Raw genomic sequence first — 22,616 nt, forward strand, 5'->3', positions numbered from 1 at the left:
AGAAGAATGTATGCCAATGGCAGCAAATTGTTAAGTGAGACACTGGCTGTTTTATGGAAGCAGCCTCCTGTTTTATTCTACGTGTAGTAGTGGGAAGCAGAAAGCACTGACATCTGAAACTTTATTCAGGTCATTTTCAGAGAAAAGAATTGAATAAAATCAATTTTCCTCTTCTGTCTTCAGATTTTCCCTAATACCTGAGGCAACAATGGCAAAGAACAGCTCTGGGAAGAAGGTCCGAATGTAAACTGCTGCTCTGGGAATAGGATTGGCCATAAGAACCTCCTGCTTCTTTCTGCTCACTGTGCGCAAGACTTCCTCTGCCACTTCCACTGGGTGCACACCATATGCCACCTTTCTGAAAAAGACTATAAATCAAACCAGAGAGGAATGAAAGATACAGAYAGACACATCTGGTGAAAAGATATACCAGCAGTTAAGTTCCTACCCCCCTTCCAAGCCCTTATCCTTTTCCATCCCTTCTCCTTCTCATGACCATCTCCTCTAAGGTCTTTTTGTGAAGTTGAGGTTTTCTCTAGTAAAATTCTCACAAACCCTAAGAGAAGGAGCAAGTTGAGTGCAGCTGAACTCTCACTTGGGAAACATRTTTGAGAGCTCCAGAATCTGGACATATCAGCTTTTCTCTAGCCTGTCAGTGAGTATACAAGGATAAAGCAAGATTGCTTCAGTATGATGATAGCACCAAGGCAGAGCACTTAGGAGTGAATGAAAAGGTGGTTATAACTGACCCACTCAAGAGTGAGGGGCAGTGAAGCACATATTGTACTCAGCTCTGAAGGTTATTTTCCTGGATGTTTCCAGAGGTGCCTTCCARATTGAACTGTCCTGTGATTCTATGAAATCCTACTGTATTCCTAAAGGCTGACTTGGCACTGTAAAATAAAAAAGCCTTTGGAGATGGCAAAATTGATTTTGACATATTAGCTTATTTTGGACAAACCAACAAATTAGCAGTCGCTGTAGATTTTTACTTTTCATAGGAGAAAAAATTAGTGGCACTTCCCCAAGAAAGTCAATACGGTCTGTTAATAATTCCCCCAATATGGACAGAACATTTTCAGTACTCAGAGAAGAACTGGGAAGAGAATGCTTGTGTGACGGTACCTCACCACAGAAAACTAGGTAGAACAGAGGTGAACCAGGAGGTGAAATTTCTGATAGATCTGAGACCTCTCGGTATACCATGCTGCCGCAACCTCAGTGYTTCTTAAAGGGAGGGGATACAAGAGTCAAGAGTAAAGCTGGATTTTCAGTAAAATATTTCTCTAGTATTCAGTTTTGAGTTAAAGGAATATTCACAAATTCAAATTTATGGGAATGGCCAKGGCACATAGAATTCTGACAATTTTATTGGTGCAGTTATGAGCATCATATTATTCAGTGTTATCTCAGTGCCTCAGTTCCTGAAACAAAAGACCCTGTCTAATATAGAAAATTTGTCTCTTCCCCACCACTCCAATAGCCCCAGCCTGAGGCAGAACAAATCCTCTGGCTGATGSATTTTCTATTTAGTATCTGTAGTAAAACAGAATAGAGGCGGTATTCTTTAGTTTTACTGAGCGTGTACTCTGCTYCTTCTCTGTTCTCTCTTACTCAGCTACCTGTCTCTCACTGACTTTTGCTCATGGCCTTCCTTCTTCTCGCCTTTTGTGTCATGCTCTGCCCCTATTTCCCATGGCCTGGTGTATTTATTTTCTCACATAATGTTGTCCCCTTCCACATTCCTCCTCTTATCACCAGACTCATCTGATTTCTCTAATTTCTCTCTCTCTGTTTTTTTTTTTTTTTTTTGTGCTTCCTTAACCTGATCATGTTTTCTATCATTTCCATTCTTTTCCCAATGTTCCTTCCCTCTGTCTTGCAACAGCCTCCATACTGCTATATGGGCTTCTGCTACAGTCTCTTTTGATGCGTCAAACCTTACATTTCCAAATTGATGCCTCCCAGTTGCCAGGTGCTGCTTGACGATGGTATGAACAGATGAAGGTTGGACACACAGTGCTCACAGAAATATCAAATTCTTCCATTTCAGCCCTAAGACAATCAAAAAAGCCTACAGCAGCATGCTTAGAAGCAGCATCTAAAAGAAAAAAAGAAAATACATGGGTGCATGGATGTATGATAGAGGAGTTCATAAAACATGAATGTTTGGAAAACTGAGCAAGGAATGACTAGCAAAAAGGCAAAGAACAGAAGGCACCTAGCAAAACTATCAAATGAAAAATTTCTCTACAGTGAAAAAATATCTTTGGTAGATGGACAGTTGCCCTTGATATGAGTCTCCACTTTGTCCCATCTCACAGTTTGTGAGACATTAATAAGATGCAATGAAATGCATATTCATTGAAGAAATAGCAGGACATCTCATGTTTTGYAAACAAATTATATCTTTGCTCTGCAGAAGCAATTTCTCATTTGAGATGCTTTTACTATTAATTTTAAACTAACTGTATGGCATGTATTTTTTAGCTACAGCCAGTGAATTTTTATTGAGATGTTATCAAAGAAAGATAATAGTATGTGAATCTAGGCCAAGAACCAGAACTTTGTGTTAACAAGACCAGAGCTGCAAAGCACACATCCACCCCATATTTGACTCTGTACTAGAAACCTATCTGTGCATAATATAATCTAAAAAATTACATTTCACAGCTAGGTTCAAGAGAGAGCTTTCTGTCTTTTGGATCCTTTTTATCTGACTGCCTCAAGTTACAATCTTCTTAGGTTCTTTGCTGCTCCATTTGAAGTCCTTGCTGCTCCCAGGCAGTTTTGCTAGTTTGCAAACTCAGCACATATTCGCTCAAATGGCAGGAACTTGCCATCAAGTTCCAGGAAAAAAAAAAAGACTTTTCAGACATTATCTGCTTTTTCATCATTTCCTTCCTCTCTGCAGGTCAACTTCTGGAACAGGAAGAACCTTCTCCTTTGACTTCTTTTGAAATTCCTTCTTCTGGCTTCATGTCAGGCAACATAGACATCAACTGTAAAAACTGTCTCTCTTAGCTGTCCTGCCACTCATGATTTTATACAGATCCGGCGTACCCTGAAGCAGTTGTCTGTTTCCTAGAGGCACTCCAGGTGTATCATCAACGTGTTGCTTTTTTTCTGAGCYTTTTGAGATAGGAGGACCAGAGCTGCACACAACATTCAAGATATAGGCACAGCACAGATTTATAGAAAAGCATAATGACAGAATTTGTTTTTCTTCTCTGCTCCTTTTCCAATCGTTCTTCCCACTTGATTTTGCTTTCATGACCACCACTGCAGTCACAACCCTGAGGTCTTGCAGACCTTTAGTTCAGAGCCCATAATCTACTTCTGCCCAAAATCTACTTCTGACCTCACATCACAGTGAAAACTGTATGTTTACATCTATCCTATATTTCCTGCCTATTAACTTTGCATTTTATGAATTCAAAGACCTTTCACCATAACCYAAAGCAGCTTTAGTTTTATTAGGAGCTTTGGGTGAAGGACTTTCCTGAAAAACTCTTGGAAATAAAAGCAGATTACATCATCTACATGTCCTTTCAAACACTTACAGAAAACTTTATTAAGCTCATGAGGCATGACCTCCCTTTACAAAAGCAGCATCCAGTCTCTACAAATATGTTATATTTGTACATCTCTTCACTAACTTCATTATAGTTTATACTAACATGCTCAGTGTGGACAGCAGACTTACTGACGTCTGTTTGTTGTTCCCTGAATCCCTGCCAGAAATTTATAAGAAACTTGCTGTTGCATTTGGTAGTTTTTTGTTCTCTAGTATTTTAGGCAGAGGTAATACATCACAGTTAGTATTTAGAGTCTTTCTTCCYGAGTTTCACTTTGAAAATATTTCGGCCTCATACCATATCCAAGTTTACTAGGCCACAAATCAGTACTTGTAATAGCTTAATATCAGAATCATGGAATACTTACAATTCATACATTGGAATGTACTTTTTTTTTTCTGTTTAACTTACAAGCTGCACGAAATGGGACTCCTATTTTTCCTTGGATACTATTAATTAGAACAATTTGGCCAGTTTTTCTTGAGATCATATTAGGAAGAAGGGCTGTAAAGGGAAGAGAAGAGAAGAGCTAGGTAAGGTAAATAAAGACCTCAACCTATTTAACTAAAAGAAGTGAAAGCTGAAGTGTCTTCTTAAGCACATATACATGCACAAAAACTTTAATGAAGGCTGTCTCAATACTRCAGTCAGAAGTATCATAAAATCCTGTAGCCGGAACCTGAAATGAGTCAAATGCAGACTAGACATGAGGCACGTATTCATTACRGTAGCAGTAACTGAACACTGAAACAGATTATGAAGACAATCAGGTATTCTTTGTTATTGGAAATATTTAATTGGCTAGTTTTGGGGGTTTATTCATAGTTATTTGTTTCTATTTATTCTATATTTTTGGTTTTATTGACCTGTTCCCATTTAAGCAGAAACATCTCCAGGAATTAGATGAAGCTATTTTTTTCTGGCCTTAAAATCTCTTAACAATTTTTACATCTACTTTCTATTGCCATTACTTCAAGTTTTCCATTTCTTTGATTTATAATATTATGGCTCAATCTCTCTTCCTYGGAAAACTACAGACACTACTTAGCTGCCAAGGTTTACCTTCCTGGACTTTATTGCAGTTACAGCTCCATTATTCTCTTAAGAGTGAAAAAAAAAATCCTTTCTTGCAGTGATTTTCTGAAACGTGGGCACTGTGTGCAGTGACCATGGCTTAAAAGTCGGCTCAGATAGGACTTGGAGAATAGGAAAAGAGCACATCTACCATCTTTAGAGAGTTATGTAAGTTGAGCAGAGGGAGAAAGACAGTGGAAAACTGGCCTACAGTTTAGAAAAGGAACAGATAYTTGAAGTGCTAATGCTTCAGCTTGAAAACCTCCTCACAGTCTGATCCTTAAGCAATCTACCACTACACAGCTCTAGAGGAGGATCTTCACAACAAGTGCTTTTTCAAAGGGATTTATTTATACACTTATTATTAGAAAAGACCTCAGGGAGTAAAAGAAGACATAAAAGGGAAAGAGAACAGTCAAAAGCCCTTGGAGAGCTAAAACTGATTGTCTCACCCCAGGAAACRATCTACCTACAGCATAGGTCCAAGGTCCATCTGGGAGTCAGGCCCAGAGACAGATAGACCTGTAACGTATCTCAGGCAAGGTCTGAGAGTTCAGGTCTGAACTGAAATAGGACTTCTGAGCCCATGGGCTTGATGTGGGGCCCACGGGCCCCAGATGAAGCTGGTCAGGACCATTAAGACTACTGGTGTGCTTTTGAAAATACTTGTCTTTGTAACAGGCAGCAGGCACGTGACTAAGGAATCATTCTTAGCAAAGTGTTGCTATTTTAAAGAACGCTCATCTTTCAAAGAACTACTTATCTGATTGCTTGGCCAATCCCTGTTCTCAAACTCAGGAAGTCTAATTYTGATCATCTTCAGCTGAATTCAGCCCACTGATTTTCACAAAATTGTTTTTGATTATAGTGAAGAAGACAAAATTAGATGAAAATGAAACAGAATAATACCAATGACTTTGATCTCAAGCTTTATGTAGTAACAGCAAATTGTGAAAAAAATAAAATACCTTTGGTTAATGTTATAGGTCCAAAATAGTTGGCATCCATTATTTTTTTATCCAGTTCCAATGAAATGCTCTGCACTGCTCCTTTCACCTTCATACTTGCATTGTTGATCAGTATATCCACACAGCCATAGCAATTTAGGATTTCTTTAGCTACATCTTGGATGCAGTTTATGTCTGAGATATCCAGAAGTAYGAGCTTTGGTGTATATGTCTAATAAAGAAAATAGTTGTTTCAAGGATTCCTGTTATATAAAAATGTATTACTCTTTTTTAAAAAAAAATTCATTTACCATGATATACAAAGAAAGAATTTTTACCACTCTCACAAAAGCTTGCTTTACTCTTGTAACCCACTCTAGGAAGAGGATAGCTCAGTAGTGGGTATTTCTGTACCCAGGACATTAAGTATTTAGGTGCATAAAGTAGGAACACCTTTGGAAGATTAACTTATACAAACTCTACCCTGACAAGCTTTACATCTCTCAATTCTGTCTGTAATCAGGAGACATAGACAACTACAAAGGGTGAGACTTAGCACTTCAAGCTACTGTCCTTTTGTAAGCAGTTCTCTAGAGAAACTTGCTGACTGCAGAGCCTAGCATACAGTGCTTTCATAGAAAATTTGTATGAATACAGAGAGACTGAATTCAGAGGAGGAAATTGCCAGGTAGGAATGGTTTATTCAGCTGTAGATTATCCAAGTGGAGGTCACATTTGAATGGTCTCTGTAAAGGTTATAGGTTTTTATCAGCAGTAACACATGCCATGAGACAGAGGAACGAACTCTGAGGCTCCTSTCTTGCCATATTACTATGACAATGCAATGCAGATCTCTTAGTTATACTAAATACATTTTTTTCCTGATTAAATCAACACAAAGTAACATGAACACACTACTTTATAGTTATTTACACAAATGAATGAAGCTCACTGCAGAAAAAGGGTCRAATGCAAATTTTCTTTGGTCTGATCAGCAATGGCTGTAGAATTTCTGTGATGCCTTCAAGGGCACCTTCAGCCTGAAATGAGTCATAGTTGCCTGTTGACCACAGAAGAAAAGCTTTCCTATGTCCATCAAAGAAACACCTTCCAAACAACTACTTCTTAAAGCATGGTCAGCCTTTACAGACCTTTTAAAGTGTAGTAGCAACTTTTAGAAATTAGAATTAGAATTTTTAAGCTCTCTGAACACAACATAAACATACCTCAGGACTGCCCATATGCCTCGTTTTTTACCAATTCACTTCTTTTAGAGGCAAGAGCAGCAGGAAGACTCSGTCTGAGGATAGTTATTCAGTTCCCAGGTCTCCTGAGTCTGTCCATTTTGTATCACAATTTGGGTGGTGATGAAGTGGTAATGAGAAAAGGATACTCTTTTTCACTTGATCTGATAGCCAGGTAGTTGGGACTCTGTGCTCTCAAACTGAATTTCGTCTTTAGGCACACCTCCTACTTCTTGAGTTCTAATTACGTGGAAAATGAATGATAGTGCTTCTGATTCAATGAAGAGCTTTGAATCCCTCACACTTGATTTAAATCTTTCTGTTTAGCGTTTTCAGTCGGGTGGCTTGAGGCAGTAGCTTGTTCAAAATGCAGGGCCACCCAGTAGTTTTACATCAATTGCCTTGAATTAGCTCAAAAAAGCAGGATTTCTGACTTTCAGCATCATGCTCTGAAAACCTTCAAAGGTACTCCTCTCTCTCTCTGCGGACAGTGTCGGGTAAGAGTCAACTGGCTTAAAAGCACTTTATGTACCTGAGCAAGTTGGTTACTCAACCTGTTAATTTTCAAAGCAGAACGAGGAAATACTTACCACACTGGGGTCAGCCACACTAATTAAAGCATCATACAAGGCTTCTAACTTCTCCCATGTCCTGCCACACARCACAAGCCTCGCTCCTCTTGCATGAAACACCCGAGAACATTCTAGAAGAGAAATAGGTTTAAAATAAATAATAACAAAAGTAAGTTACTTGTGCTCATTTTGATTGAAATGAGTGGCTGTTCTTTTGCTAATGAAGTTGAATCTTTCCTTTAAAATTAATTATTTTTTGAAAGAATAAAAATATATATGAGAAAAGAGATAGCCCAAAATGGCACAATAATGTATATGGGAGCAATAAATTAAAAATCATGAATGTTTTMGCTGTATTAATAATTCTCACAGTGGTGCTGTTTAGTCATAGGATGTAATCAAAATTTAATTAGGAAAAGAGCAATATGCCAGTTAATGGATGATAGTCTGARTTAGAAGAATTATTGAAAAATTTTGATTATCTTTCTTCGTTAATACCCTTCCCCTACAAACACAATTATTATTAAAAAAAATACAGAAAAATGCATGCTTAAGGTTGTTACAGTACCAACTATGGCTTTTGCAAACCTTCATGTTGTCTACTGTAGTATAAGTAAAGACAACAACAGACCCCAGTAAAGAGCAAAAYCTGCTCTGTATGCTATCTTCATGAAACTTTTGGATACTTGAAACTCATGTACAACTTTGACAAGAGTGATACATAAACTCATCACCTGCTGCATCACATTGCTTCTTATGCAAATGAACTATGATTTCCCTTTTCTGAAAGTGGGAATTCCTACAACAAGAAGACTTAGCATAGAGTATTACACATTATAACTCTCATTGGCTAAAAGACTGCAGCCAGCTCATTAGATTGGGTCATCATGGGGATTTGTGATTATCTCAGTCCAGATTATAAAATACTAGGCTGGAGCATCTTGACAGCTTGCATCTGATATGTATTCTTCTCCTGCTAGAGCTGAGGGAGAATATATCTCTCTCTGTCCTGTCACTTTGACTAGAGGAAGGCAATTAACAACATACACCATAGAGATTTCATGGACTACTTGTGTTTGCCTTATGATGTGCTTGTATCTACCGCCCCACCAAGTAACACCTAGAGCAGGAGTGTGCACAAATCATATATGACCCAAAACCTTTGATCTGATGGGATGGTGTGGGAAGGAAATTTGGGCCAAGAGGAAGTACATGGTAGGTGGCTGGCCACTCAGGCAGTTAGCTTATATAAAYATATAAATTATCACATACCCTTCACTTCTTTCCATTGATCGCACTCGTACACACAGACCAGTTTGTGGTACTGCAGATTATCAAGGGAAGAGGAAGAGCTAAGTGCTAGACAGCTAGAGGTAAGAACAAGGAGGTGTGATGGGGAGGGTGATTGCTGTTGTATACACAGAGCAGGTAGAAGAAGCCTTTAAGGAATAGAGAGAAACATGCAAAAGAGTAATGGGACACCTATTTATACTGATTTGCTGCTACCTTGTAGTGACAGTCAATGTAATAAGAGCTCAGATTAGCAATGTGCTAAAAATAGCTCTCTTGATTTGCTTCTCAGGCTTCCTATTCTGTTGAATTAAATGAATACAAAGGTCTGTAGTTCCTGAAAGTGCAGCAACAATTCCTGTGGCTGAGACCAAAAATGTACATTTAAAAATCATCAGATTTGTTTATGACTATATTGTTAGTCTCTGATTCAGCCAAACAGTCAAGATATACGCAAGATGGTGGATGCACATTTAATTACCTCATGGGTCAGTCTCAGGCTGTTTGTTTTCTGTGAAACTGTGAAGAAAAGAAACAACTCACCCTTGCCCAGCCCAGAGATGGCATCAGTGATGACCACCACCTTGTTTTGCACAACTGACTTGGACACTAGCCGCATGACTGATTGGTAAATATGAATAACTCCACTGATCCCTAGAAGGAGTAATGGTAGGGCAAATATAGCAAGAATATCCATCTCTGTGGGGGGAAAAAAAGACTATCTCAGAATAATGGTAATCATAATACACATTCTTCGTTTTTGAAATTTTTCTTTTCTAAAAGATCAGTGTTTCCATATACAGAAAAGCCAGTTTTCACTGCACACTCAATAGCTTAAAGCATGAGGATTTTGCCTTCCAATCAATGGTTTAATACTACTGTATTTTTATAAAGATTTTTATTTGACTATTTTCCTTATTATTGTATGTTCTAAGCAAATCTTGATTCACTTTATTCAAAATAACTCTGTGTTGGCAAAAACATAATAGATTTTTTGCAGAAATATTGACTTGAGGCAAAACATAGACTAAAACATAGCACTAATCTTTTAATTATATTGTTATTATTGTAAAACATAAAAAGTWTTTTATTCATAATTTCAGATGAAACATCTAATAGAATTGTTTTCTGTTTAAAAAGACAAAAAAAAAAAATAGAACGACTTACTATCACTATGAAGACTCCAAGTAGGGATAACTATCCTTTTGATTTGATTTTTATATTAGAAGTCCTTTAGTATTTTCACAGAGTATTGCATTTGCTGAGGCTGCTTGCCCTGAAAGAGAATGGCTATGTATAGCCTGCAGCTGTGATAAAGATATTTTAGAAGTAAATATAGTATCTACAGTGTGATCCACATGCCTGACCTATCTAGTCTGGCAGGCTGGAAAGCTCTTAGTACAGTACCAGTTCAACTATACAAAGAAGCATCTATTTTTGTTTTTTGCCTTTAGTAACAGTGGTTCATTGAACTGTCCCAGTTTGTTGCCATTGTATTAGTTCTATAACAACAATCAATCTTAAAAACAAGCAAGCACAAAAATAATGGCAAGGATTGGGCATTTGAAACAATCACCGTTCTGCAAATGAAATGATGTATGTACGTGCTGGGATAAGGTCTACGAGCAAGGTGGCTTGGGACCTGCTGTATCCCATGGAGATAAAAACTACTGCTGAGCAGTAGCTTGCTGGAATGCTGAGCAGGCTGCTGCATGCACTTCCAGGTGCCACAGGCTGCTTTCCACTGTCAGTRTTTGGAAACCAGACGTGCCTCCACCCAGCCTTTTCAGAATCTTATCAACTTTACCTATGTGATCAACCTCTACAGTCCTGCAGAGAGATAATATCTGCTAAGCTGTCACTCACATTTATGGTTTGCTGTTTGGGATCCCAGGGAGAAGAATGATTTACCATGAATCATTCTCGTTTTGCCTTTTAAGAAAATTGTATCGCTSTCTCCTAATTGTAAGTTTTGAATTTGGGGTAAATGACTACAGACCTAAATTGTAGCCTCTGCTTCTGCTTTTTAACCTCCAGTGAGAGAAAGATATATTTATAAATCATAGCTTGTAATTGATACTGAAATGTAGTAACAGAGAACAAAGAGTGGGAAAGGAAGGGCAATTATTCAAGAGCGGAGGCTTCTAGACCTGGTTTGTAATTTCACCTTGCTCTAGAAGCTAAAGACACTGGGAATCAAGGTGCATTGGCTTGTCTGCCAAAGTTGAAGTGGCTTGGCAAAGAACACATTACTTTAATATTTCCAAACCAGAGAATTTTGTAATATGTCTGTGTCTGAAACATTCATATCTGCTATTCTAGCTAAAGAGACTTCACRGTGAGTGACAGATAAAGTGTGTTTTCCAAAGCAAAGTGGTCACTGTGTTCTTAAAGTTATATCAGTTTCCACAGAAGARTGTAAAGACATTAAATTATACAATCTGAGAAGTTATTCCAACTACCTGCAGATGGATGGAGACAATTCAGCCTTTCATCACCCAAAACCTAGTCTATCTCGAACTTCCTTCCAAAGTGTCAACTTTAAAAAAGGAGATATATGTTTCYGTCTAAGTAAGCAAGCTGGTTTATTCTTTTTATGGCACAAGATGTGTTATTCACTTAATTTATTCAGTTTATGCAACATTTTTCAGTGAAGGTGAAATGCTGAAAGCAAATGATCAAAAGGAAAAAAGCACCAAGTTATTTGTTTGTTTTCTTCCCAAATGAACATTGCAAGAGACTAGGTATAACTAGTATAAGAGCAAGAATAGGAAGAAGAAAATTGAAAGAACTATATAACTAATGAATGTGTAAGATTGCAATGATATCATGTTAGCATGTCTATTAATGATAATGAACAATTGTAAAAAATAAGAAGCCTAAATGATCTAGAGGAACACAGAAACACAGTGAATGCAAAGAAACAAAAACAAAAACAAAAAACCACCCTGAAGCAAATAAACAACAACAAAAAAAAAAACTTTTCAAAATACCCACATTTCAACTGGGAGGACCAGAGAAATGTGTTATGCATTGCCACCTACAGAGGACTATTGGAAGTACCAGAAAAGCACGAATAATTATAAATTGTTTCAGAAGGGAGATCCTGTAAAAGAGGGAAGGCACATACAGTGAAAATTGGACAGAAATTAGGCACCAAGTCTAACATTATAATCCTCAACCCAGAAGGGACCTAAATGGCTGGTTACTTTCTCCATAGTTGAGCTCAAGGATCTGGTCCAGATTTCAAATCCATGTTTCCCCAAAAAAGATCATCCTAGTTTTACAGCAGTCGGAGTTTTTTTGGGATTGAGAACTCCCTAAACAGTCTCCTCAGTGGTTACTTAAGGCCAAATCTTACTTCAGCCCCTGCTCTGGGTCTCCTGAGGTCTTTTCCTCAGCTTTTTTTCAACTCTAGGGCAAACTGCTACCAAATCCTGCCTTTGACATCCTACAGTTGTTTTGCAAGATCAGTATATTGCAGCATTTTTAAAAATAAAAGTTAAAAAAAAGACTCAATAGAGCCTTTAAACCTTTTACAAATGTCCTCAAAATCACATAAGGACTGCAACTAAAATGTSCCTGAGATTATTCTGAAAATCATAAGATCTTAAAAACGTTGAGTATTTTATTATAAAAAATAGCCTCCATTTGCAGAGTGTGAAAAACAAGACTTTGTTAGAGAACAGCAACCTTCAAATGGCCAACAAATATCTATGTTGTTAAATAACATTAACACAACTATAAAAACTCAATGAAAATGGACAGAAATCTTCATCTGACAAAAGCAGAAAAATTCTGCAGGATACCTTTAATAATTGCTCAGCAGTTCAAACAAAAATTAACCTTTGAGAGCCCACTCATTTCAGCAAAGCAGAATTTATTCTCATAACACGTGTATGACAGCCCACAATACACATAATATCCAAAAGAATATTGTACTTCACCGACTTTATTGCGCCTTAGCAAATCTTTTCAGCAAACCTGCGTTCAGGCAGAGCATCATGGGACACTTCTAATTCTAACGGTGATATACTAATGAATCAATCGCTCTTTACTTTCAGCGGTACACATCACAGTGTATTGTAACTGCTAGGTGTTGGTGAGAAAGGCTCACCAGCCTTCCTTTCCTATCAGCCATCCCCATGAAGATTCAGTGTATTTCTAGAAAGGCCAGACATATCTGACCCAAACGTTTAAAACAGACACCAAAATGATATTTGAAGTAACTCCAGCAAACCAGAAGTTTTTATTGATTTGGAAGTTGGGGAGYGCTGTATCGTGTAATTAAATACAAAGCTGAGAAGCAACATATCCTTCTGAACAAAAGGCAGTACTTTCCGAAGTAGGTCCGATCCTAACTGAATCAACAGGGCAGTGCTGTCACAGCRGGATGAAAACAACTTCTAAAACTCTGCCCTTTTTTCATTCATACGTAGAAGAACTAAAAATGTGAGCAAATTATAGTATTTGTGTTATTTGAATCCTTATGGGCTTTGCATCATTACTATTTATTTTCCTCGCCTTTCTCACAGTTTGTTCTAACAAATGCTAGGCTATGCTACATATAAATAAAATACCTACCCTTCTTCTACCCAAACATTTTATAAACACTGCACAGAGCTGTCCCACAGCAAACCAACTGATTGCTGAGAGAGAAAATAGGCACCAATCTGGGGAATTTCAATATGATAACCTTTTGCTCCTGCTCTACTCAGCTGCTGACAAGATAAAAGAGATGATTATTTTTAAAATTAGATCAAGACAAAGGATTATCCTTACGGCAATTCTCTTTCCCCCTGCAAATACAGTTTTCAAGTCCTCCTCCAAAAGGCAGACACAGCTATGCTAATAGTTACCCGGGCAAGTAAATGACAATGTTAACACAAAACTACATTTGCAATTGAGAAGAGAGATTTAGTAACACACTGGATACTTATGCACTGGTATGTGTAAATGTAGTCTATATGCATGCCCTGGAGGCATGCACTTCCATGGGGGTGCAGCCCACATAACACTGTGTGTGATCCCAGAACCAGGATTGTTGCTCACCCCCATCAGCCTGCAGAGCCTGATCCCTCTGGCATCCTGTCATGCGGAGGGCACAGAGAGGATGGGATACAGCACTTGGGGACAGGGCCAAGTCCATGCTCACAGGCAAGGGCAGGTCTTGCTCCAGTAACCCTGTCCTGTTTCCCTCAAGCTGGACAGTGGCTGCAGGAGTGGGGATGTTTGGAGGCCCACAAGCAAAAGCTGTGGCCAATTTGTATGGCTATGGAGCCGTGGCTGAAGCTGAAGCCACGGTGGGTGAGGCTGGAGCCCCTGGAAGAACTATCTTCATGCCAGCACTGGGAAGTTCAGCAGCAGGAGGTGATCCCCTAGACGTGGGGCACCTGGGGACAACAGGACGTTGAAGGCAGGCATGCTGAGGATCCAGAGAGCTGAAGGTGCCAGTTTCRGGCATTCAGATTCCAGGAGGCAGAGGGGCTGCTTGAGGCTGCGAGCTAGGTGCAGCAACCGTGCAAGCACTGGCTGGGACCACAGAGCTGCTCCAAGGAGGAGATGCCGGAGCTGGTGGTGATGGAGCAGTTCTGGAGCATCCTGCCCCCAGAGACATAATGCTGCATGTATGCATGCAGCCCCCAGATCTGTGCCAAAGCAGCAGTTCTGGTCAAGGGCTTCCAGCATGGGCAGCTGCAGRTGCAAGGGTTGGCTCCATCACCACCTCATTGCCTGCCAGCCTCTGGGGCTAGTACCATGAGGCATGACCCATGTGCCTCCCCAGTGTCCTCACATGCCATGAATTAGGTAAAGGTGGAAGATACGATCTCTGCTGAGAGAATGATGTTTTGCAATTCCGTGGACAAGGTAAGCTGGAGCTGGTGCTCCAAGTATACTGYTAGGCTGCCTCCAAGAAGGACCCTGGGTTGCTGTAGTGAGGAGGTGATCAGGACATGGGGGCTGTGATATGTTTCCCTGATCCAGGCATCCCCAGTGGCCTCCTTCACAYTATTGAAGGATGGTTGACCCCTGGCCAGTGTCCCACCAGTGTCCCCAACATGGAGGTGGCCCAGAACTCATTGGTGGATGAAAACTCCTCAGTTTGCTTCCCTAGGCAGGCTCCATTGTTGGGAGAAGGTAGGAGAGACTTATTTTCCCTTGGTAGGGACATYCCTACAAGGCCCATGATACAGCCTAATATTTACAAGAAACAGCTATTTAGACAWTATATGTTGGAAAATAGTATTTTGGGGCTGTTCAGTGTGTCTGTGAATGACCCCATAGCTTTGTCCTACATGCCCRGTCTGCCATGGGCCATCTCTGGCAYGGAGATACAGAAGTACCCAAACACTCACAGACTCTGTAACCATTTAAGTTTCATCAAATAAAAACCTCTGGAAACTCATTGGAGATCACGATGAGTTGTAGCTCAAACAAGAAAGAGTTATTGTCCATTTAGTCGGTTTCCAGCCCTAAACAACAAATTATTCCTCTCTTAATGTGGTCTTGATAACAAACAGTCAGGGCAGCTCCTTTCTTGAACAACATTGCCCTCATGTGCTGCCCATGGTGTGGCACAGCTGAAGCAGACAGACAAAGCTCTTAGGAGGGCTAGGAAGGCTGGAGTTTATGCTCCCCACCTTAGGAGCTGGAGCTGAGTGGATATTTTTCTCCTTCGGTCCCTGCAAGTGGTGACCTTAGCAGAGTTAAGGAGGGGTCTAGAGCTATGGAAGTTGGGGGGGAGTGATGGAGAGTCCTGAGAGCGGAAGAGAGCACGGCTACACACACACAACCCACTTGGCTGGTCATCAGTGGATCCACACCGGGAAGTAGCCATATGCATGTGGGGACTGCAGCAAACACTGCAACCACAGCTCCATCCTCAGCGTGTASCATCGTGCCCACACCAGTGAGTGGCTGTATGCTTAGCCTGCAGCCAGATATTCAGCAGCGCAGCTGTCCCGGCCATGCATTGCTGTGGCCTCACTGAGGGAAAAACACATGGCTGCAAGCCATGCAGCAAATTGGTGCCTCTACACAGAGCAAACACAGCCTGGTCAGCACCAGGGACCTACAGCACACCAGGGTTCACTGCCTCCCTGTGCACACTTCTCCCCGAACACTGCCCTCATGCCACATGCACCCTTCCTGCCACACACACAGTTCATTGCTGCCCCTTCTCTGTGCACGGACATTGCAGCCCTCCTTCCCAGCTACATACGTGCACATTGTCCCCCAACCTCCAAAGGCAGGGTGGAGGGGTGTGGGTCAAGCTGGCAAGCACAGGCTAGTGCTCTGGGCAGCTCCATGCCAGTGCTGGATATGGTGTCTCTGGCAGACTAAGGACTTGGGGCAGGGATGCCCCATCTCCTGCCTGTTCAGGGGTTTGAGTGTGCAGCCCTAGAGAGCAGCTACCTGTACCCCAGCTGCAGAATTGGRCACAGCACTCCAGATGTGGCCTCGCCAGGGCTGAGTAGAAGAGGAGGATCACCTCCCTCGACCTGCTGATGACACTCTTCCTAATGCACCCCAGGATACARTTGGCCTTCTTGGCTACAAGGGTACATTGCTGGCTCACGGTCAACGTGTCCACCAGGTGGTTCTCTACAGAGCTGCTTTCCAACAGAGCTGCTTTCCAGCAGGTCAGCACCCAGCCTGTTGCAGGTCAGCACCCAGCCTGTTCCGGTGCAGAGGATTATTCCTCCCTAGGGGCATGACCGTGGACTTTCCTTTGTTGAACTTCTYGAGGTTCCTCTCCACCCAATTCTCCAGGTCTCTCTGGACGGCAGCATAGCCTTCTGGTGTATCAGCCACTCCTCCCAGTTTGATATCATTAGCAAACTTGCTTAGGGTGCACTCTGTCCCTTCATCCAGGTCATCGATGAATAAATTGAACAAGAATGGACCTAGTACTGACCCCTGGGGGACACCGCTAGCTACAGGCCTCTAACCAGACTGCACCACTGATCACAACCCTCTTAGCTCGGCCTTGCCACCAGTTCTCCATCCACCTCACTGTCTACTCATCTAGCCTGCACTTCCTCAGCTTACCTACGAGGATGTTATGGGAGATAATGTCRAAAGCCTTGCTGAAGTCAAGGTAGATGACATCCACTGTTCTCCCCTCATCTACCCAACCAGTCCTTCCAWCATAGAAGGCTATCAGATTGGTTAAGCTTGATTTCCCCTTGGTGAATCCATGCTCACTCAATGCTGAGTCCATGCAGTTTAGCAGGCTAGTTGTATGACCTAGTGGAGGGACCTACTTTATAGTGAGAAAAATGTCTTTTTTAACTCCACTGTCTTCACTGACTAGATTTCCTCTAAGCACACAAAGAACMTGGATACCTAGTGTTCATATTGCCAATTAACAATTATCAATGTGAATGCAAGTACTCCTTTGTATCAAAGAACCCATCCCAAACGGGTTGTTAGATTGTCTCGTGTATGCTCATTTCCTGCCCATCATTCTGATATGCTGCTCTGCRCAAGGATTTCCCAGGAAAACTCCACCATGGATGAGTGTCCAACGAGTGTATGAGAATAGTTTTGTTCCCCCCCCTCCATGGGAAATCAGTTCATATTTGGGGCTGTGAAATCCAGGCTCAGAGAGCACTCTTCCAGCTGGCTGATCCCTACCTGGGATTCACATCCATTGGGAGGGAATAAAGGAGGCAGAAGGCCTCCCAGGAGATGCCTGCCTGGACCTGCCCAGTAAGGTGTGCCTGGAGACACATAAAGGAAAGCGTGYTGCTGCGGAAAGGGCAGGAGGGAGCTACAAGGCTGTGACTTCAGCCCTGCAGCACCCATGCGCAGGCATCCTAGTCTCTCTCTCTCTCTTTTGCTCTCTCTCTCTCTCTCTCTTTCTTGCTGAAAACATACAGGAGAAAACATGCTCTTTCTGGCTACTACCTGGAAACCCAGGCACTTCCAGCTCAGATTCCCTGAGCCCTTCCCTCCCAGCTTCACCTCCGCCTGTCCTAGGCACAGGGAGCTCTGTTGAACAGACTGGCCAGGGACATACTTCATGAAAGGCTCTGTGTTYGATGGGACTGTGCAAACTCTGGAGGTAGGGGGAGAGCTGGGGGGGCATCCCTTCCTGTGAGGTGTCACCTTCCCTGCTTGGTAGACTGCCTGACAAGGGGGAAGAGCTGCCTCTGCTCCAAAAGGCCAGCTCCTCCTTCTGGGCTAGTCCCTGGGCTTCGACGAGGATGGGATTTGAACCCATGCGTGCAGAGCACAATGGATTAGCAGTCCATCGCCTTCACCACTCGGCCACCTCGTCAGCCTCCTGGGGTTGCAGCCGTGGCTGCCACCTCCACCATGGCCACCGCCACTGAGACTTGTGAACAAAGAAGATTGGCAGATCCAGTACRGCTGGTGCAAACAGGCRAATAAGGAAGATCAGGGACAGACTGRTCCTTCCTGGGGAACCYRGSAGCTGTCTCATGGAGGCAGGGTGCAATAAKGWGTGGGTGGGGCAGGCATAAAGCAGAAAACTGCAGAGAGGACCCACATGGAAGCAGGAGCAGGCAGCAGCCAGCCAGGCCTCTGAGGGATGATCTGACAGGTGGGCAGCCGGGACTTCGCAGGAGTCAAAAGGGATWAGTTTGAGCACGCTTCTGTTATGAAAGGCACAGTGTAAGTGGGAGTTTCTGCATCCTCAGCCCTTTTCCTGTCCCCTTACATGCATTTGCACTTCTGTCTCTCCAGTCACCTCCCTCTATTACCCTCTGGACCTTCTCACCATATCTGTGTTCCSCACAGTGTTGGGCCTCTTCCTCTCCCCACCTTGTTGTCCTCCAGCAGTCCATACACAGCTGCCATGAGCCACTCACAACCATACCAATGATGACTGGTGCAACTTGAATGCAAAAGCATGTGGYAGAGGTTTAGTCCTTAACTGGCASTTATCCTCTTCCCTTCCCTGTCTCCAGTTCCAGCATGAGCCTCCCTGGGTTCCATTGCCAATGACTTCAACCCCAACCTAGTGGGCTCCAGCTAGACATCATRACCAGGAGGACCCTTTTGTGTCTTGCCTTTATTCCCTTGAGTCTCTGGTTTTATTGTCAGGCTGAATARYCAGCTTGGTGGTGGAAGCTGATGTTAAGACAGCACAGGTTCCTTCTAACTTCTCTTTGTCTCCCTGAGTGAATGAGAAYGGGAACTGGCCAGTCAAAGGAAGTCCCATTACCCCCCAAAKGGGCTCCAGCATAGTATACACATGCGTGTAACTTTCCCCAAACCTCCAATTATTTAGATAATTGGAGTTTCTGCAGGAAGGATGATCCCTCTAAGCATTGATAGYKCATTTAAGGGGCACCTTGGAGTTCAGTGGACCTAAGGTATCCATCCCATGGTCAGGGGGATGAATTTTTTTGTTTGGCAGAAAGAGCCCTCAAAAAAAAATGTAGAATCTCAAACTAGTAGTTTGAAAGACTCTCAGGAACAAATAGAAGATTAAGTGAACCGTCTTAAGAGGCAGTTAGAATAACACCAAATACCTACTAACCCTAGTGCTCCKTTATACACTTTGCTCCCCAAACAATCATCCCAGGAAGGAGGGTATTTTAGAATTTTTTACCCTCCCTCTATAATACTGGAGATGCCTCAAGCACTTCCAGGTTTTCAGGATATGCTTGATTTTTCTCCATTTGCTAGTAGAACTAACTGTCAGGTGGGAACACTAGTACAGGCACCTTTCTGGGAAATGCCACAGCAGAAGGTATGGTCATTGTTCACACGCTTTGGATCCCTAGAGACTTGAGAAACACATTTCCAAACATAAGAGAAGAACATAAAAATTTTAGAGAAGAATTAGAGACTGTCATTAGTTGTTACAATCTGAATTGGGCCGATATGAACCAACTCTTGTGTGTTATTATTAGACAGTGATTAACAGCCAAGGCTGATTGGCCTCTCCATGATCTAGTTAAAGATAAGGGACTTGTGGTAGCCTAAGATTGCCTCCTTGAGGCTATTCAGCGAGTCTATCCAAGAGAAATGAACTGGGGTAAAAGAAATAATTGCAAGCAGAATAAAGGAGAATTCCCTGCAGATTCCAGGGACCTCCTTAAGGCAGCCTCTAACAGGCATTCTGGCAYAGACCATGCTGCYGAAAATGCTCCAGAAGTAGTGGTAGCTGCCTTTGTTCAAGGTTTAACACYCAAAGATTCAAGAGCAATTACGATATATTACCATTGGATGGCAGACTAAGCCTCTTGTTGAATTAGCTACCATTGCTAATAACTACAATACACATCAGGAGAGGAAAAAGACATTGAGACTAAACTCCTGGCATTGCAAACGCAGTATTTTGTTCTTGGAAATACTGATACAAATGGAGGAGCTATAAGACACTGGGGCAGGAGAAGTGGAGGAATGGCAAAAGGCTACAATCAAAGATTTGGGAGACCTTTTAGTTCTCCTAAGGGTTTATGTCACTGTTGTAAAGAGCAGGGATATTGGAAACCAGAATGTCCTTGCAGACCTAATCCTTAGCTCTTCTCTACAACAGGATACAGTAACYCTGATCTTCAACCCAACTGCACAGGGAGCCATGGGAACCACGTGGATGAGTCACTGATGGGAGGCTGCTGGATGCACAAGTTGGACACCTTGGATACCCAGGTGATCCAGCCCTTGCCAGTGCTAGTGACCCTGGAGGCTCAATCCTCAGCTCTTTCCCACAGAGCACAGCTGTGGGCTCCACCATGTCAGCTGCCATGGGGAGCGCTCTCAGCACTGGCAGCCTCCCCATTGCTTCTGAGGGATCCCTGGAGCTGGGGGGCTTTGAGTRGTCTTGGATGGGGCAATCTCTTCTGCTAAAGCCCATGGATTGCCTGCTTGGGAGTGAGSCCCAGCAGCCTCAGRAAAAAGCCTGGAGCCAGYCCGGAGAGCACTGCCATGGTCTCCAGAGGAGCCAAGCTCCCACCTCTCTGCCTGGAAGGAAGTGCCTAGGCCAGCTTCCTATCTGCTCCCATGAGGCCTCCTTCTGTCTCTCTCTTACTTTGCTTTACCTCATGCTGGCCCTGAAAACCTCCCCCTTCCCTGTGTTGGATTTGATACAGACAACACCAATGGCAACAAGCAGTACATTATCAAGGGCAACAAGAGGTACATGAATGCCTGAGAATTCAGGAAGAAGTGGAAAGGAAGCAGCCACTCCATGCCCAGCTTCCCAGGGGCGGGAAGAATTCTCGGGGCTTTTCTGAACCCTGGCAATGTAGCACTTGGATCTCCTATGCTCTCTCCTGGCTTTTTGATTCTCATTAAAGGCATTCTGCAAGAGAGACTGTGTCAGTAGAATGGCATGTCAGCCCCAGAGCCTGGCTTTTGGAGGTAGCAGAGAAGGGGCCCTGMTCCCTGGTCAGCAAGAAGTCACAGCGGGGATTTCTAGGCAGGCAGCTCAAAGCCACAGACACTCTGCTTGGCTCCTGCCCAGTGTTCATACCAATCAGGGCCCTGCAGACTCACATGTGCTGCCCAAGTTCTTTAACTAACACACCTCTGCCAGCYAGGCCTTGCTGGGAAATGCTGCTGCAGYGCTGGGCATCGCCCGCCAAGGCTCTTCCCTTGTCACTCCCTTTCCCCACTTACCCTGAGAACTCCTGCTGTAAGCAAAAGCATAAGTGAGAGAGTGAACAAAGTCCTTCARGTCCCCTTCCTAGACCCTGCCTCCAGACGCCCTGTCCACCTGGCTGAGAACATGGCCATTGCTCCCAAAAAGCATGGGCAAACAGAAAGGTTTCCCTCTCAGCCCTGAGGGCCAGCACTATGCTTCAGGTCTTGTAACTCCCTCCTGCCCTTTCCACAGCAACACACTTTCCTTTGTGTGTCTCCAGGCAYACCTTACCTAGGCAGGTCCAGGCAGGTTGAGGCATACTGATGTGGGCACAAAGTGTGAAAAGAGTGACAAACCCAGGGCATGGTCTTCAGTTACTAGCGCCCCCTTAAGTCYCTGTGTGGTCTGTTCCTCAGGACCAGSTACGGCAGAGCTCAGGCAAGCTGCAGCAGTGTGATGCTTCTGAGAGAGTCGGGCACCATGCCAAGCTCTCTGAGCTGGGGCAAAGAAAAGGGAAGAGCAAGGGAAGCGCTGGAGCTGCTGATGAGGTGATCTTCCTTCCACCATGAGCCTTAAAACTATAGGAAGAAGCAGAGCTCATTGGATGTGGATGTGGACCCCTTTGCCAGAAAGACCAGGGCCTGCCAAGTAGCAGCTCGCTTCCAAGCATCTGGCCATGTGTCTGTCCTCCCAGCCATGATTTGTGTTGAAGAAATATTTCAACATCATCTGCCCTGCGGATGGAGCCGAGTCCCAGGACCGCTGACAAAGGGAAGCTCCCCCTTCTGAGGGTCTCTGCAGGCCAATGGCTAGCACCATCCAGCRCCATTCCAAGGCTACTGCCTCTGCCCGSTGCTGTGGCACACAGCTTGGTCAGAAAAGCAGACTTCCCAGGCCCTGCCTAGGTTTGGGATGGYAACTTTGCTCTCTTTAGTCTGTGTTCCAGAAGCCTTCAGGAGTGGGAAGGTAATAAGTCCACTGTGTTGTCATCCTTTGGTTGCTGTTGCACAAAGTGTCTTCCAGAGTGAGGCTTTTTAAAAGACAAAGCAGTTTTTCTGAGTTCCACTTAAGCATATTGTTTACCAGTCTCCTCAGCTTTCCCAGACCCTGGTCGCCTCTTTTTTATCTACCCTCTTCTCAAAGAAAAGTTCTTTCTTCAGTTCCCACACCTGCTCACACACTCATAAATTCTGCCTCTTTAAGTCTATGWGTCTGGTGAACAGCTGGAACACAGTCTAGCACTTACCTTTCTGCAGGCAGTGTGGACCATGGAAGGAAGCATTTTAAAGAAGTGTTTCAAGAAGTCACTGAATTGTCGAGCATGATGCTAAGAACTTAAGCAGTAC

The 22,616-nt window shown here is 43.1% G+C and overlaps 1 protein-coding gene and 1 non-coding gene across 2 annotated transcripts; both read right to left on the reverse strand.

Annotated features, from left to right (window-relative positions):
* Positions 1-103: 103 nt before the first annotated feature.
* On the reverse strand, positions 104-10,010 carry DHRS7C (dehydrogenase/reductase 7C). Its single transcript, XM_085315226.1, has 7 exons — positions 9,873-10,010; positions 9,249-9,404; positions 7,434-7,546; positions 5,621-5,831; positions 3,990-4,082; positions 1,946-2,101; positions 104-368 (listed from the first exon to the last, which is right to left on the reverse strand). The coding sequence occupies exons 2-7, from the start codon at positions 9,400-9,402 to the stop codon at positions 160-162; spliced, it is 936 nt and encodes a 311-aa protein (XP_085171352.1). The 5' UTR covers positions 9,403-9,404; positions 9,873-10,010; the 3' UTR covers positions 104-159.
* A 7,899-nt stretch (positions 10,011-17,909) lies between these two features.
* Positions 17,910-17,991, reverse strand: TRNAS-GCU (transfer RNA serine (anticodon GCU)). Its single transcript has one exon. It is a non-coding gene; the product is annotated as a tRNA-Ser (tRNA).
* Between the last annotated feature and the right edge of the window lie 4,625 nt (positions 17,992-22,616).

This window comes from Rhea americana, unplaced genomic scaffold (genome assembly GCF_003343005.1).
Source record: "Rhea americana isolate MKP2758 unplaced genomic scaffold, rheAme1 scaffold_422, whole genome shotgun sequence".
NCBI lineage: Eukaryota > Metazoa > Chordata > Aves > Rheiformes > Rheidae > Rhea > Rhea americana.